This window comes from Malaclemys terrapin, chromosome 7, assembly GCF_027887155.1.
Source record: "Malaclemys terrapin pileata isolate rMalTer1 chromosome 7, rMalTer1.hap1, whole genome shotgun sequence".
In the NCBI taxonomy this organism is placed as follows: domain Eukaryota; kingdom Metazoa; phylum Chordata; order Testudines; family Emydidae; genus Malaclemys; species Malaclemys terrapin.
Genome location: NC_071511.1, coordinates 78,574,072 through 78,592,346, shown reverse-complemented (window position 1 = coordinate 78,592,346; position 18,275 = coordinate 78,574,072). Strand labels below are relative to the sequence as shown.

The following is an 18,275-nucleotide window of genomic DNA, read 5'->3' as shown; positions in this document are numbered from 1 at the left end:
ATGAATCTTATAAAGATGTTTAATAACCAACAGCAAGTGAGCTTTGCATTCAGAGAAAGCTTACTGCATCCTTCTGAGTGTTACAAGTTCCAAAATATTGTGTGTTCTCTAAAACGCTGTCTCATTCAGCCAAAAGATAAACTTGCTCTGAAAGTTTATTTACTAAGGGCTTGTCTACACTACAAAATTAGGTTGACTTAAGTTAAGTGAACCTACAGCCACCTCAGTAGTTAAATTGGCTGGTGGTGGCCACGCTATCTTCCTTCCGTTGGTGCTGTACGTCCTCACCAAGAGCGTTTGTGCTGATGGAAATGGGGCATTGTGGGCCACAGACAGATGGGGTACTGACATCTGTGCATGACTCACAGCTGGAGCCCACTCAGGGCTTACAGCCCCAACTGTGAGCCAGGCACTGGGCTCAGTTTCACAGCAGGGAGCCTACCAGCAGTGAAATTGACATTCTTGTCAGTTTCACGGCTGCTGCTATTTCACATTTCCTTTCCAGCTCTGGCTGTAAGCCTGCATGGGGCTCACAGCTGGATTCACCCCACCCCCCAACGGCTGTCATCCCCATGCAGGGCTCACAGCTGGAATTTCCTGGCTCTGGCGATGACGGTTGGAGCCTGGAGACTAAATTTGATATTATAGCAGCTGTGAAACTGACAAGAATGTCAATTTCAATGTTGGTAGGCTCCTTGAGGTGAAATTCTGCCCTGGCCTACTCTCCTGCTGTGATCCCTGGGGCAGGAGGAATAGGGGCTACTGCTGATAACCTCGCTGCTGGGGCTGACAGCCTGGAGTGCTGCCAGCCCAGAGCCCTGCTGCCGTCTTCGGGTGAGGGTTTGGGGGAAGGACAGCTTGGAGCCCTGTTGCTGCCTCCTGGTGATGGATTGGCGGATGGGAGGAGAGCCTGAGCCCAAGTGACAGCCAGGCTTGGGCTCTCTCCCTAACCCCCCCAATCTCTCACTGGGAGGTGGCAGCGGACCATCAGGCTGTCAGCCCCGGCAGTGGGGCTCCACTGTCAGCCAACAGATGATGTAAGTACACTGCGTCACCCTAACTACATAGACCTTAGTGCTACACCTTTTGCAGAGGTGGAGTTAAGTCAATGTAGTGGGCGACTTACATCAGGGGGAGAACCATTCTAGTGTAGACACTGACATAGTTAGGTCGAAGTAAGCTGCCTTATGTCGACCTAACTGAAGTATAGACCAGGCCTTAAAACAAATACCTTCAGTAGTTTTGCATATGAAAACTGTGAAGTTGAGAGTAAATTGAAAACTCATGCAGATGAGCTGCAGTCATCTTGTTCTTACCTGCAGCTGTACAAGAAACCATATAGACATTCTCCCTCTAGATTAATTTTGTATAGGTGCAGGTTTTCTGATCCAGGTTATCTGGTAGGGTAGAAACACCTTGAAATTCTTTGAGTTGTAATTAAAAAAAGTGGGGATGGAGACTAATGAAGCATCAACTGCTCTCCCTGGCTGACATAACTAATAATAGGCCTATTGGATAGGGAAGAGCCCCACAATAAACTTCAGAATGTGGGCTCCTTTAATTTTTTTCTGCAGCTGATGTTCATTCACTCATGTGGTGAAGAACCTGCTTTACAGTAAATTTGTTACTGGAGTCTGAAAATGCTCATTCGATATGAGTTTTATTGCTTCATAGTCAGCCTGAGCAATGTCAAACTTCAAAATGAGAAAGGTGGGGAATAGCCAGTTTAGGTGTTTGATGATTACTGAAGGGAGAAGGATTTTGTTGACAAATTGTTTTTCTGAATCTAACTGCAATAGCCAGATAGGCTGTTCTGATGGATTGAGTCGAATGGCTGTATTTCTAGTCAAGGATTTTTGTGTTATGAACAGAGTGTGAATATAGTGACTTATTGGTCACCAGGATTGTGGTCTGAAATTTGAAGAATAATCAAAGAGTACACTTAATTTTTATAAAAATTATTTTTTCCAGTCAGACTTCTGCTACTTTTCTCTGTATTACTCCTCCCACCTCCAATTTTTTCTTTTCTCCTATGATTTTTCTTGTCACCCCTCCTCCTACACACACGGCATTTTAAATGTTAATACTACAGTACAGTGGATGGAGAATAGGAGTGGGGAACATTGGAGGAAGTCATCAAACCCACTCTAACGGTAATGTAGCTAGTATTGATCCTTTACTTTTAGTTACTAAGTCAACAATTATATGCAGCCATATGTTCAGTGTTGTATCATAGGCAACTGAAGAGCAAGTGAGGGCTGGGGACTCAAACTTACAATTTATGCTTGCTACAGATCATCTCCAAAAAGGCCAGTAGCAAACAGTTCATGGAGCACATTTTGATAGGAAATTTTTTCAGTCCAAAAATTTAGTTCTAATCACTAAAGCACCATAAGCATTTATAAGGCCATACTGTCCTTTACAATAAGGCTCCTTTACACAACTCTGGCAATGTGAAGGAGTCTTAAAATTTTTACACGTGTTTTATAGTCCTGGGGAATTCACCAAGAACAATGGGAACAATTCACTAAGCAGGCAGGCTGCTACATTCTACTCTGCCTGAGGAGACAGAGCCTGCCCCACACCTACCTCTTCAGAAACACCACAAAGCTTTGCCTCTCCACTCTGTGCCACAATAGCAAGTGAGAGGAACAGTGTGTCTATCTCTCTCTCACATGCACGACTGCCCAGCTTCCCCTCTTCCCTCTCATTTCTTCCCCCCCCATGGTGATTTGTTTCTGTACTGGCTGCTCTGGGTACCCAAATCGATCTGCCTGCACTGCTGTGGAGGGGGCCATGACCGCTCTTGCCGCTTCCCTGTCAAAAGTCATTTTTCTGCGGGGAAGCAAAGAAATCTGCAGGGGCCATGAATTCTGTGCATGTGCAGTGACACAGAATTCCCCCAGGAGTAATTGTTGCAGATAGAGCCTTCAGAGAAGTGTTCAAGTGTTTTCTACCATGGATGATCCTTATGAACAATTTTAAACTCTCGGGGTGTGGAATTTAGGATATATTCCTATCTATGAATTATAGAGTAGTAATAGATGGAATTTCTCCTTCAGTAATTGTCTAGGAAGGATCTAACCTGTAGGTATGCATAGAAATCCTAAGAAGGTAGATTCACTTTAGTTCTGAGCTACTCAGAATTTATCAGTGTTATACTCTTGGCAGATACTCTGTCATACCACCTTTTAAAGTTAGCAGGTTTGTCTTAGGGAAAACAGAACTTCTCTGAACTTGAGATTTTTTTGTTTAACTCTTAAGCTGATTTATCACACCATGTGAAATTTTGTGGTCTGATGTGGGCTAGTAATCTTGACTTAAAACAAACAAAATCATCACTTCATATGAAGCCAGTTGCTCATATTGGTACCTCTTGATCTCTTAAAGCATTTATAACTTTCATTGTTCTAGCTCTTTTATTTCTTCATGGAGATCAGGGCACCACTGTGCCAGGTATTGTGTACATACAAATGATGGAAACAGTGCCTGCCCCAGAGAGCTCATAGTCTATGCAAACAAATGCAAAGTACAATGTAAACTTTTTTTTTAATATTCCTGCAGTAATATTAATCCCTAGTTACATACATAATCTAAATCTGGCACTTTGTTTATTGGTCAACCTTTTTATTACAATCAGTTTTGTTTGGGTCCATTGCCTATTTTTTGATACCATTGCACATTGCCATGTCTTTTCCTTCATCTATTGCATTCCTTCGGAACTTCAGTTTTGACATGTTACGCCATATAAGGCTTTCCCAAACCTGATGCCAACACTGATCTTGAGACCCATTGGAGTTAGAGACTAATACTGCAAGCATATACAGTCTGAAGATCGACACCATGCTTTCAAATAGCATAAAACATAAATGTCAGCTGCTAAAATCATGTCTGAATTAAAAGCCAAAATTAAAAAGCTAATTCATCTGGTGTCGAACGTCTGGCAGTGGTACTCTTTGGTGTCAAGTTAGGAGCAGCTTTTCCCTGCCCACCTTCATGAAGTGCAGCACAGTGAATAATCCATCAGTACTTTCCCTGCCCACCCTCACAGAGTGCAGCATGGCAAATCAATGTAGAAAAGACCATGCCATAGCCATGCATACATAGAATCCCCCAAAGACATTTCCCGTTCGGGGGAGGGAGGCCAACAACAAGCAAACAAAAACAAACCACAGAGAATAGATACTCAGGAGATGTATACTGCATGTTGTGGACTAGAGCTATGAAGATTCCAGATCCCTTAAACAAGCTATAGCTATATATCCCTTCTCGTGCACCCTGTGAGTGTGTAATAGAAGGAGAGAGATTTTTGTGCCACATCTAAAAGACTGGGAAAATATCGGGCTGTCATCCTCAGATGCCGTTGCAGGTTGCCATGTCTTAACTATTGGGCTGTCATTCCCACCTGTCACTGTGGGTTTCCAGGTCCTAACGTCCTGGTTATTGTTCCCAGCTTCTGTTACATGTTGCCATGCCTCACTACCACTTCCACCACCTTCCCCTAGATGGCTGTGGAATAATAAGAGGGACCAGGTTAGCAGTCCAGATGTGGAAGAACTGGCAGGCAGTGCGTGGCTTCTTGGCAAACAATTTCTTTCTTTGCATACTACACGTCCCCGGCCTCCATTCTGTATGGCCAGAAGGTTCCTTGATATGACCAATCAGAATTTATGCTGGTGTCACTGCCAAAAATAAGTGTGCCTTTTTCCCTGGTGGTAAAGGACATGTTTCTAACTGGGAAAACTTTTATCTGAAAGAGAAACATTCCACTATAGGCCCTACACAGGTAGCCAAGTCCAGGCAGGCATAATTTTAGCTTCCTCCTTTGGGCAGGAAAACTATTGGGAGCATCAGGCCAACAAGAGTAAATAAAAGAAAACTGTCATCCGACACCATAAGCATCTCCCACATGTTTCCACAAGCTGTGCCAGATTGGGCGGGACAGTATTGCAAGTACAGACTCTCTCAACCTATTTTTAAAAAAAAATCTCACAGACTAAGGGCTCCTGCTTGATGAAGAGGAGGAGTCAGGGCAGGCACACTGTCATCCTAGATTTCCTACAAATGAGAGCCATTGAAGCTGTCCCTCTTCAGAGGAAATAAGGTCTTATTCTGTATTGTTCAGATGCTCGGGGGGGAGGGGGAGGAAGTGAAGTGACAGAAGGCTACAAAGTACACTCAGCATCAAATATCTCAACAGATCCATTACAAAAAAAAATTCATGATGGAGACCTTAAAATGCCCACTAGCTTCCATCAGCAGAGGGGACTGCATGCCATAATGGATGTGAAGAGTGCCTATCTCAGGACAGTGCCTCAGGCCTTGGCTACACTTGCAGATATACAGCACTGTGAGTTAAACCTGACTTCGTGCAGCTGAGTAGGGAAAGCGCTGCAGTCTGTGCACACTGACTGCTGCCCAGCGCACTGTCGTGGCCACATTTGCGGCAATTGCAGCGCTATTGGGAGCGGTGCATTATGGGCAGCTATCCCACAGAGCACCTTTTCCCATTCTGGCGCCGTGGGTTGTGGGAAGGGGGCATGGGTGCGGGGGATTCTGGGTCCTGTCCCAATGCCCCGTGATGTATTGCTTCGCATCCCAGAAATCCCTTTGTTTCCATCCACCTTTGGCGCCATCTTTCAACGGTTTCTGTGCAACGCGATCTGTCTGCGGGAAATGGTGTCCGAATTGCTGAGGCGTATGCTGACGAGTCTCGCCAGCACGTCACATTTGGCTGTCGAACTATTCCTTAAGATCCAAAGTGAGAGTGAGGGTGAGAGTCCGACGATGCTATTGAGCCACGTAACGCGTACGACATGAAATTGCTTGTGGCATTCACGGACATGCTCAGCACCGTGGAACGCCGCTTTTGGGCTCGGGAAACAAGCACCGAGTGGTGGAATCACATCGTCATGAAAGTCTGGGATGACGAGCAGTGGCTGCAGAACTTTCGGATGAGAAAAGCCACTTTCATGGGACTTTGTGAGGAGCTCGCCCCCACCCTGCGGTGCAAGGACACGAGGTTGAGAGCTGCCCTGCCAGTGGAGAAGCGGGTGGCTATTGCAATCTGGAAGCTGGCAACTCCGGACAGCTACCGGTCGGTCGCAAACCAGTTTGGAGTGGAAAAGTCGACTGTTGGAATCGTGTTGATGCAAGTTTTCAAGGCCATTAATCACATCCTACTCAGAAGAACCGTGACTCTGGGTAACATGCAGGAAATAGTGGATGGCTTTGCACAAATGGGGTTCCCCAACTGTGGTTGGGCGATAGATGGGATGCACATTCCTATTCTGGCACCACGTCACCTAGGATCTGAGTACGTTAAGTGGAAGGGGTATTTCTCTATGGTTCTCCAGGCGCTTGTGGATCACCGTGGGCGTTTCATTGACATTAACACAGGCTGGCCCGGAAAGGTGCATGACGCACGCATCTTTCGGACCACTTGGCTGTTCAGGAAGATGCAGGCCGGGACTTTTTTCCCAGAGCGGAAGATCACGGTAGGGGAAGTTGAAATGCCCATTGTGATCCTTGGAGATCCCGCTTACCCGTTAATGCCGTGGCTCATGAAACCCTACACAGGGAGCCTTGACAGCAGCAAGGAACGGTTCAACTACAGGCTGAGCCGGTGCCGAATGACTGTGGAGTGTGCCTTTGGCCATTTAAAGGGCCGCTGGCGATCTCTGTATGGGAATCTGGACTTGGCCGAAAACAGCATCCCCGCGGTTATATCCGCGTTCTGTGCCCTCTATAATATTTGTGAAGGGAAGGGTGAAAGCTTCACTCAGGCATGGACCTCTGAGGTTCGACACCTGGAGGCTGAATTTGCACAGCCAGGGAGCAGGGTTATTACAGGGGCCCAGTGCGGGGCTGCAAGGATTAGAGATGCCTTGAGGGAGCAATTTGAGGCTGAAAACCAGCAGTGATATCTGGTGCCCTGCACGGGAGTGAAGTGCAGTAGTTACAATCTTTAGGAATCAGTGTCTGCTTAGCAGACTTGCAGTGCCTGTTTATTTCCTGGGCTAAGGAGTCTTTTACTTTATGCAATAATAATGAATGTTTTCAAAGCCAAAGAATCCATTTATTGAAAAGAAACAAGGGGGTGGAGTGGGGAACAGTACAATCACAGATTCACGTATGTCCTGTCTGGTGTGCTGTGCAGTGAGTGCTGCACTTCAGGACAGCTATACTGCATGGTGATGGAGGTTGAGTGCAGAGGGTAAGGGTCATGGTTTTCAGGGCTGGGTGGTGAAGATACTGGTGTTGGAGGCAGAGGGTGGCGTGAAGAACACGGAAGTTGGGGAAAATGGGTTGGAGGTGACAGTGGGGTACAACGGAAAGAGTTTTGGGACAAGGGCTGTAGGGAGGGGTGGCGTTTGCGTTTGCGGTACTGTTCCTTTTTCTGCATGGCTACCAGCTCCTGGATAGTGTCTGCTTGGCGCTCCAGGATGCTTATGAGCCTATCAGTGCTTTGCTGCCGGTGCACGGTGCTTTGCCGCCGGTGCACTGCGTTTTCCTGGCAGTTCCTGCTTTCTCTCTCCCTCCAGTCCTGTGCTTTCTCATTCTCTTTAATAGATTGCCGCATCACTCCTTGCAGCATGTCATCTTTGTTTTTTCGCGGTCTCTTCCTGAGTCTTTGCAGTCTCTGAGCAGGCGATAAGAGGGATGGCTGAGGTCTCAAGGTTGATGCAGCTGTATAGGCAAAATGCAACATTTAACAGAGGCAGCGTTGTTTATACCAGACAGAGTAATGATTCCCCCGCATTTAAGGAGTAGAAAACACACAGGGTCTACACAATAGCATAATTTTCCCATCCGAAACAGAGCACACACATCACATGGGAGCCTCAAAATGGTGAGTAAGGGGGACTGATTGTTTCAGGGCTGCACTGCCCTCTGGGTTTCTGTGCCTTGGGGAGAGCCAACAGCTTCAGGGGGCACCTGCACTGAACACTGTCCCAACATTTTCCACAGGAGTTCGTCCTGGACGATATCTCGCTGCTGAGGGTAACCTGGGAAGCAAGGGAGGGTCTTCTACTGCAATGCAGCTTCCGCCCTGGCCTATATGCAGCTTGCCTGTGTGCAGCAATGGTGTCCCCCCACCTCCCTCCCCGCCCCTCGCGGCACAGTGGCGCGGACACATTAGCCTGGCTGGGACAAGGACCACGGTGGCTCTCCCAATAAACCTGCGCAAGCACATTGCACATGTTCTGGATGAGACATTCGAGGAGATTACCGAGGCTGATTACCGCGATGTGATAAACCACATCAATGCACTATTCCGCATCTAGGTATGCATGCCTAACCCTCCTCTCCCAAAGAGCCCGCACCGAAAAAATTCCTTCCCGAAAAAAACAAAAAACGCTTAGCGGGAACCTGCTCTTCTGTTTGTCCTCCACCAAGTACTGGCCGCTGCGACTGGCTACCTTCCCTTCCTCCTGGCTCGAGAAGAGCTCCTGGCTGCATGGCTCCCGGGATTCCGGGGTGTCTCCATCCGGCCCGTTTTCCTCCTCCTCTTCCCCCCCCCCCCTCCCGCCACCGGCTCTGAAGTGTCCATGGTGGTGCTCGGAGTGGAGGTGGGGTTAACCCCAAGTATCGCATCCAGCTTTTTGTAGAATCGGCAGGTCGCGGGGGGAGCACCCGAGCGGCCGTTTGTGTCACGGGCTTTGCGGTAGGCACTCCGCAGCTCCTTCACTTTAATCCTGCACTGCAGGGCAACCCGATCATGGCCCCTTTCCATCATGTTCTTTGATACCTTCCTGTAGGTATTGTAATTCCTACTGCTGGAGCGCAGCTGGGACTGTACAGCTTCCTCCCCCCAAACACTGATGAAGTCCAGCAACTCGCCATTGCTCCATGCTGGGGCTCGCTTGGCGCGTGGAGGCATGGTCATCTGGAAAGATTCGCTGATAGCACTCCACGCCATGCCGGGCTGAGCAAACAGGAAGGGGATTTTTAAAATTCCCGGGGAATGTAAAGGGTCGGTCACATGGTTAGTTACCTGAGGCCAGGGCAGTAGAGTTTGAACTGATGACCAGAGTGGCTAGAACAGGCATTGTGGGATACTGCCGAGTAATTCTGGGGGCCATTCACAGCGCATTGGGCGGCCACACTGGCGCTGCAGCGGCAGTGCAATACTCGCTGTTCCTCTCGGAGAGGTGTAACCATGGAGATACAGCGCTGCAAATGCCTTGCCAGTGTTGACGGGGAGTGAGTTACAGCGCTGGGGGGCGGCTTTAAGCACTGTAACTCGCAAGTGTAGCCAAGGTCTCAGATGTTTCCTAAGCTTTGCTCTCAACACTTTTACCAATGCAGGTCCTAACCCTTTGGTTTAGCAACAGCTCTGCTAGTGTTTACAAAAGTGAAAATAGTGTTAATATCAGCTCTTAGGCAAGTCTACCTCTTCTTGGGTGACCTCCTTATCCAAGCCTCAACCAGAGTCAGTCATGGACTGTACCACCAAAACAATAAGGATGAAGCAGAGCCACAGTTTTGTGAAAGTCAGTTAATAGTCTGGCATATTCCAAGTCTCTGTGTGGGAAGAGTCACTGTCCTCTATAAAGTTGCTTGTTGTGGGAAAGGCAGGAGAAGCAGAGAAATTATATCCAAACCGTCAACCTCTCAGAGAGCTCAGGACACTTTGGTATGATCTCAAGGCTCTGCTTCCATATCTGGATTTACCTCATGTGTTTAGCAAGACAGACAACACCTCAACAATGTCATACATTCACAGGCAAAGGGAGCAAGGTCTACAGTCCTTCACGGAGAGGCTTGCCTCCTGAAGACTTGGGCAAAGGAGAATCTACTGTCAATTTTCTCCCTTCACAACCAAGGCAAAACTGAATGGTATGGCTGACTGGCTGAAAATTAGGGAAAAATTAGATCATTCACAATGGGACCTACACCCGGAGGTGTTTCATCTCCTGGTAAAGAAATTTAGTCTCTCAGACATCATCTGTTTGCCTCTTATCTGAATCACAAGGTTTCAGTCTTATTCTCTTGCTGGAGGAATCACAGAGCTCAAGCAACAGATGTCTTGTTGCAAAGGTGGACAAAGGGACTCGTATGCCTTCCCTCGCTTTTCCTCTACGCACCAGAATGCTACAAAAGATCAGGAGAGAAGCAGCATTGGTAAATGGTAATTTTGGCCTATTATTAGTTTCGTCAGCCAGAGAGCTGTTGGTGCTTCATTAGTCTCCATTTCCACTTTTTTAATGACAGCTCAAAGACTTTCAAGGTGTTTCTATCCTACCAGATAACCTGGATCAAGAAAACCTGCACCTATACAAAATTAATCTAGAGAGAGAATGACTCTATTCCTGTGGCCAGCTAGCAGCGTGCTGGGAGTAGGGCTTTGAGTAATACAGAAACTGCTTAACTGTGTTTTCAGTCTAGCAGTAAGTGTGGGAGAGAAGGATGTTATTTCCAGTTCCTGGGAATCGAGTGGGTACTTTTGGGATAGAAAGGCTGAGAAACATTGGCGCATGGGGATTGTGGGATAGTAAGAACATAAGAACGGCCATACTGGGTCAGACCAAAGGTCCATCCAGCCCAGTAGCCTGTCTACCGACAGTGGCCAATGCCAGGTGCCCCAGAGGTAGTGAACCTAATAGGTAATGATCAAGTGATCTCTCTCTGCCGTCCATTACCACCCTCTGACAAACAGAGGCTAGGGATACCATTCCTTACCCATCCTGGCTAATAACCATTAATGGACTTAACCTCCATGAATTTATCTAGTTCTCTTTTAAACCCTGTTATAGTCCTAGCCTTCACAACCTCCTCAGGCAAGGAGTTCCACAGGTTGACTGTGCACTGTGTAAAGAAGAACTTCCTTTTATTTGTTTTAAACCTGCTGCCCATTAATTTCATTTGGTGGCCTCTAGTTCCTATATTATGGGAACAAATAAATAACTTTTCCTTATTCACTTTCTCCACACCACTCATGATTTTATATACCTCTATCATATCCCCCCTTAGTCTCCTCTTTTCCAAGCTGAAAAGTCCTAGCCTCTTTAATCTCTCCTCATATGGGACCCATTCCAAACCCCTAATCATTTTAGTTGCCCTTTTCTAAACTTTTTCTAATGCCAGTATATCTTTTTTTGATATGAGGAGACCACATCTGTATGCAGTATTCAAGATGTGGGCGTACCATGGATTTATATAAGGGCAATAAGATATTCTCGGTCTTATTCTCTATCCCATTTTTAATGATTCCTAACATCCTGTTTGTTTTTTTGACTACCGCTGCACACTGCGTGGACATCTTCAGACAGCTATCCATGATGACTCCAAGATCTTTCCTGATTAGTTGTAGCTAAATTAGTCCCCATCACATTGTATGTATAGTTGGGATTATTTTTCGCAATGTGCATCACTTTACATTTATCCACATTAAATTTCATTTGCTGTTTTGTTGCTCTATCACTTAGTTTTGTGAGATCTTTTTGAAGTTCTTCACAGTGTTGGCAGAATATCCAGACATGAATCTGGGGACTCAGGCCTGAGCTGTGTCCACACTGCAAAAAGACCGGGCTTAGACCTGAGGCCCAGTGTACAAAGTTTTAAGACTCATTACTGCAGTCTGCAAGAGAAATTTGATTATGGAATGAGTGTTTAAGCTTGAATGCTGGTGGTGAAAATACAGTAGCATTCAGGGTTTCGTCCAGTATTTTAGACAACATTAAAGCAATTGATGGAAACCAACATCAGATAAATGAATACTTTAAAACAACCAAGTAAATCAGGTATTACTTTGGGCCAAGTCAACAGACAAAAGGGAGGTTTTCTATAAGAAAGAGAATGCATGGGGTTAGAAAGTATGGCAGCGAGGGGCTGGCATCCTTTCGTAGCATGTTCTAGTAACAATACCATATTTACCTGTTTTCATAGTTGGCATGTATTAAACTCAAATTCTCAAGTAACATAGATCTGCATTCCTTGTGTTAAGATTAACTATTATATCAGTTAAACTTTTACTGTTAGTACTTTTACTTAAGTTTGTCAGTCACTTAATTATCTGGTCTCTTATTCAGAACAAAGTACTAGATTTTGTTTAATTTTAGACCTTTTAAAGGCAGACAGTATAGGATGGCCTTTTTAATGTCTTTTCAGCATTGAAAAGCAAACACCAACAGTAATGATGTGTGTTACTGGCAGTGAAGGGAATGGGTTTAAGAACTAGTTTGTGCTGTGAAGGACTCAGAGCCAATAGACTCTAACCGTTTGACTTTAATGTATGTATTTGTTCTCTATCCTGAACTTCATTGTGTCCCGGTTATAGATTTGAGGTTGTGAATACCTGCCTATTTAAATTCCCTTTTAAAGCTTCTTTTGACAGTTGTTGTTATTATTTTATTCAAATATCAGGTCTCTCATGTTCGACATCTTCTGGATGAAAGCTAACAACTTAATGTAGCATTTGTCCAAGAGCTTGCTGACCTTTATACATGGGGTTTGTAATTTCCTGATGTGACACTCAGACACATCCTTACATTATTACTAATGATAGGGGCACTGGACCTTGTTTGAATATAGCACATCTGTGACACTGCAGATGAAACCTGAGTATTTCAATTACACAAGAATGCTTTGCCAGGGTGTTATGTTTTCTATGGTGAGAGTCCTGTGCATTTGAAAGAAGTTTGAGGATTCTCTGAACAAATTTCATTGCAGATTGTAACTATAGCAGCTGTTTCCTAATAAAATAGTTGCTTTGGGGAATATGGCTTTCCTTCAAATAGATAGGAATGACATATTATTGTATTAAGCGTTCTGAGAAGCTTTCTGTTGCAAGTTTACTGAACTTACAATGTATGTTGTGTACTGTTAGGTTTTGCCTGAAGGATTTTTGTTACGGAGGTGCAGTTAAGTTTTAGACTAACACCCTGTTACAATTCTGGTTTTTGGATTTTTAACCATCTCTTTTCACCCCTGCCAACTGATCTGCCTAAATCTTTACATGCTGCATGTTAGTCCAGGGTGGATGTTTGTTTGTTTGTTTTATAAGTTTGGGGCAAAATGGACAAGGATATTAGAGTTCAAAAAAATAGGATTTTAAACTTTTTCATAACTTTTTAACACTGTATTGACTCATTTCCTAAAAAAAGGTTGGCCTATAATTCTTAATTTGTTTTATTCTGTTGGTTTTAGTTAGGATCTATTTTTGGAGGCGTGAGCTTTGCTGTTGCACTATTTAGCTATGAACTTGAGTTTGCATCTATGTAATAGTCTGTGTGGCCTATGTGGGCTTCGAAAGTATGCATCAAGCAGGTTGTAATGTTTCTGCAGAACTTCTGAGATACAAAAAGAGTTAGGAGGATCTAAACTCTGCAGGAAGGACCCAGAAGATGGAGGGGTTGGAGGGGCTGATCTCCTGTGGAACAGTACCTAACCTCCAAGGAGAGACTGAGTGTGAATGCTGCTTCATTTTCCTTCTGATAAATTTAAGGATGCTCTCCTGGAGAGAGAGTTCCTTGAATAGAGAAATAAGTGGCAGTCAACCTCTGTCCTCTGGAACTGTATGGAGAAGGGAGTACTGCTGGATGATTTGATGAATTTAAAAAAAAAAACACCTTGTCTGTAGTAAAGATTGAAAAAGTCTATCTGTGAAGGAGAAAAGCTGGAAGGTTGGGGTGATAGTCACCCCCAACCAATAGTGTGTGTGTGGGGAGAGGGGTGTCTTTTTTTCCCTTTTTTTTAAAGTTTAATTGTTGCCAGTTGTAGGATGGACATTTCCTAATGTGATCCAAGAAAAAATGCTCGGATCCAAACTTGATACAAAGGAAACAAAGAAAGGAACATATGGCGCTATGCAGGCAGAGTTTCAATTAAAGTAATGGGGTTTACTTAGCTGTATACAGTACTTTTGAGGTCCAGGTGACAGATGAAAAGGATTACCGTATTTTTTTTTTTACAGTACTCTAAGAGCAAAGAGAAATAGTTGTAGCTTTCAATACGGAAACTTCCAATTTTTTGCAATGTCTCTTTTCACAGCAAGCAAGGGCAGAACAGGAAGAGGAGTTCATCAGTAATACTCTATTTAAGAAGATTCAAGCTTTGCAGAAGGAGAAAGAGACACTTGCAGTAAACTATGAAAAGGAAGAAGAATTTCTCACTAATGAACTCTCAAGGAAACTGATGCAGGTAATTGGTTTCTCAGCTTGTATTCCTCCTCACAGACCCAAAGGACAAGCTTAAAGAGGCGAGTTTAAACTTTGTTCTTGTTACCATATTTTCAGTAAAAGGGATGTGGTTAGCTTACCTATAGCTCAAAACTAACGCTTTGTAGAGGAAAAAAAAAAATCTCCTTTCTTTTTTTAAAATCTCAATAGAAAGGTGTTTAAAAAAAAAAAATTTGAAACTCAGGTTTTGTAGACTGAGAACTTGATTGAAAGTGAAGCAATTATGTTGATTTTCATTCTCCGTACTGAGATAGAAAAGTAAATTGGATTTTAAAAATTCTTTGAGTTCTAATACTCTAAGCTTTTGTTATTAAGACAAGTGAAGAATCTTATTTACAGTATTTGATTTTAAATTAACTGTGCATACGTGACCCAGATAGAGTGCTTATGTTAAGATGGGTAGCAGCACTTGAAACTTGGCCAGGAAATGTTATCCACATTTTTTAAAATATGTTAGTTTGATATTTTTAGTAATTTATGGCCTCTTCTTCTATTAACACGTATAACATGTACTTTACTAGTATTTCATTAACGCAACTTTAAATGAAGTTTAATAGTGTATTATTAAAGAAACTTATTTCTGCATATTCTAAGCATTTTTAACATTCTATAACTGTAACCTTAAGGCATATTTAATTCTATAGGATAGTGAGGAATATATTGTTGTAAACTATACTATGGCTAATCTCCTCTGGCACCTTCGGTATTGAGAGACGGGATAATTAATGGGTGACTGCCACTTATTGGTTGTACCTTACCTCATTGATTAACATAAATGTCAGGAGTTAAGGTTCTCTATGTTTTGTGGTCATACTATTTCCTCCCACTGTTTTATACTAATTTAGTCTAATTCACAAATATAAACTTTCAGAATTATCGTTTTCTATGAACAATATAGTAGCATTTTTAGTGGGAATGGAAGGAGGGGTATTAAGTAGTCTCTTCTTGTCAGAGTAATATGTAGTTTTCCTTATAGTAAAACACACTGGAACATCTTTAGTGCAGTAGCTCTGGAAAACAGCATGATGGGCTAGTGCATTTATTTCACTCAATAGAGTACTTAAATTTCTAATATAAAACTGAGATGCCTTGAACCAAACCCACCACCATCTGCAGCAAAATAAAACCTCATACAAAATAGCTTAAGTGAAAAATGCAACTTGATTTAATTGGCTGAAGTGGCTTCAAACCCGTGTAATCTCTTAATGCACATAGACTCCATAATTTCCTTAGCAACCAAATTTCTGCACCAAATGTAATTTATATCTCTATTTTATTTGTAAGTAAAAATTTTGTCTTTCTGTTTCTTAACGTTCAGCTGCTCTATCGGTATCCCAGGCCCTCTGTCAGGAAGGACAGGGATTGTTTTAAAAGTGTATGTGTTATATAGACTTACTGATTGTGACAGGTGCATATTACAGAAATTAAAATAAACTTCCTGTCTACAACTGTCAGAAACTGAACATATTTACATGCTCCAGAAAGTCAGAAGAGTTAACAAAATATAGTCAGTGTTCTAGCAAACCATGATTTGGTAATATACTACAAAAAGAGCAGTCATGCACCTTCAGTTTCTTTCATCTGGGAGTCCTGAAAGACACTGGAATGGGGGAAAAGATTCTGTCCCAAAGTGAAGTTTAGCAAAATTGGGAACTTAATTCAAAAGGAGCAAGCCATTAAAGATATACCCTCATTATTGTTAGTCAGTTTCCTTGGGATGGACTGATCTCCTGCAGATATTGAAAAACATGTTGGGCATCTGAGTCAGAGGACTAACAGACTATCCAGAGATTCAAAGAAACTGCTCCACTGCCTTGCCTGTTACTCATAGCTTTGACTAGCAGCATCAGAGGGAAAACACTATTCTTGTCCATTTTCTTCTGCTACTGCTTAGCAAAAGGAAGAGCAGGAGCAGCTCAAATTGCTAGCAGAGTCAGTAAAACAAAACTGCAATGACTAACCTTTCAAAGGTGAACCAAATGTAAACTTCACAACCTAAGCTAGAATGCTTAGGACTGAGTTCTCTTGTTTCTTTGTGCTGCTCTGGTGACTAGTGGAACTAGAAACTGACCAAACCTTGGCTAGGGATTCCCCCAGTAGGTCAGTCATAAGAGGGAATAGAGCTGATGTAGACCGTGCCTACACTGCCTTTCTGCTAGCCAAAGTGTTGGGAATGTTCTCTGGCTGGAGCTCCCTGAAATCAAATGGTGGGCAATATTGTTTAAAAAAGCAAAACAAAAAACAAAATAAAAAAAACATAACCTGACACCATGTGCCCCCTTTGGTAACTAATTTGGTTATAGAATTTAGGTCCCAAAAGGTAAAATTCTGACTACAATGTATTTACCAGTACTCAGCCTCAAGTCTGAATTTTAGTTTGCAGAGACCTCACTCCCCAACTCCCATTCAGTCCAATGAGATTAGTTTCACTCTAGTTTTTGACAATCTAGATTAATTCCTGATGGCCATAAAGTCAGCTCAAAAGATTTTATAGCTTACTGTCTTATTCACTGAAAAATAGTACTGTAGTTTTCCAAAAAGATTAATGACTAGATAATACTTAGTCCTGCCATGAGTGCGGGAGACTGGACTAGATGACCTCTCGAGTCCCTTCCAGCCCTATGATTCTATGTCCTAAAGCTCCCATGAATATTTCAGTCAAAGTCAGGGTGTTATCTTCCACTTCCACTAGCACCAACTCAATTGACCTGAAAGAGAGAATTTATTCTATCCTTGATGTTGATGGTGATAAAATTGTGCCTATGAAGAACAAATACCACCAGATGTCCCATTTATTGTTTCTGGCCAACCAACCACAATGTAAAGAGGAAAAAATAATCTTTTTCGTGGTATAGTGCAAGACGTAGATCTAGCTGTATCACAAAAAACGTACCTAGCCATAAGTATCGTGGTACATAATTCTGGATGCACTGCATTCTTCATGCTGAAAAAACACATGCTTCAATAGAGGAAGTATGTGAAGCACTTGTTTGTTCTTCCCTCCCTACTTTCACAAAGGTTTGTGTTTTTGTACTTTTTGTTCTCCTGCAATACTTCTTGGAAACTTTTTTTGCTGTTTTAAAGCACTAATGCTTAACCTACACAAAAAAAACAAACAAACAAACAAACAAAAAAACCCTTTATTTGTATGTCTAGTTGTACGTCTAGTATAAACCTATCCACCAGAACAGGTCATGGCTTGATTATATCCTCGATGTACTACTAAACTACCAGACATACCCTGGAATGAGCAAACAAAGGTGCAGGAACACATTTCCCCAACCACCAGTAATATGCTGATCAGTGTTTAAGGCACAGCATGAAACTGGTCCCTGTCCTGAAGAGCTTACACTACAGAATTATAAATTTCTCCTCTTTGAAATATCTTGCCCTGCCCTTTTTCTATGGTGATCTTGGACTTAGGCAGTTGGTACTAAAATATACACTAATTGTATATAATTTTCTTAGGTAGTTATGAATTCAGGTTAATTTTAAAGTTGATGAGGTTTGCAGATCATTATTTGGCTGAAAGCATGTCAGTTACTGATGGCTCTGATCTATCTCTATTTTTGAAAGGGGACGTTTCCGTTCATATGTATAAATGGCTGTTTCTGAGAAGAGAATATGGTACAGTAAAGCAAATACTCCATTTAATAGAATAAATGGGAATAGAAGTGCATATCTGTAATATGATCAAGTGAACACTTTTATAGCAGCTTAACATTTGCAATTCTTGCTTCTTCAAGTGATGGTCCCTATGGATATACCACATGTGGGATAGGCATGGACGCCATGTGCCTGTGTCTGGAATTTTTTGTAAGCAGTGTCTGTTATCCCACACGTGCACCGAAGCAAACCAAAGGCATAAAAGTTCTCTCCAGTTCCTTCATGCTGCCACATGGTCTGAGTTGGAATCTCCTAGAACGTCTCGGAGAACATATTTGCTCCCCCCATCAGTATTCATCCCTCCTGTTGACAGTCTCTATTCCGGGATGGCTGACGCTAACCTGGTGTGGCAGAGTTGTTCTTCCATCCCACCTGCCAACCTTGGAGCACAATCATCGGTACTGTCAGTTCCACTGGATATAAGGG

The 18,275-nt window shown here is 43.2% G+C and overlaps 1 protein-coding gene across 3 annotated transcripts in view; it reads left to right on the top strand.

The window, feature by feature from the left end:
• The window catches only part of CCDC6 (coiled-coil domain containing 6), an 88,209-nt gene that overhangs the window by 26,473 nt on the left and 43,461 nt on the right, over positions 1–18,275 (top strand). For all 3 annotated transcript variants that reach the window (XM_054034299.1, XM_054034301.1, XM_054034300.1), the window contains exon 2: positions 13,996–14,145. In XM_054034299.1, coding sequence (XP_053890274.1) covers positions 13,996–14,145 — 150 coding nt within the window. The remainder of the gene's footprint in view (positions 1–13,995; positions 14,146–18,275) is intronic.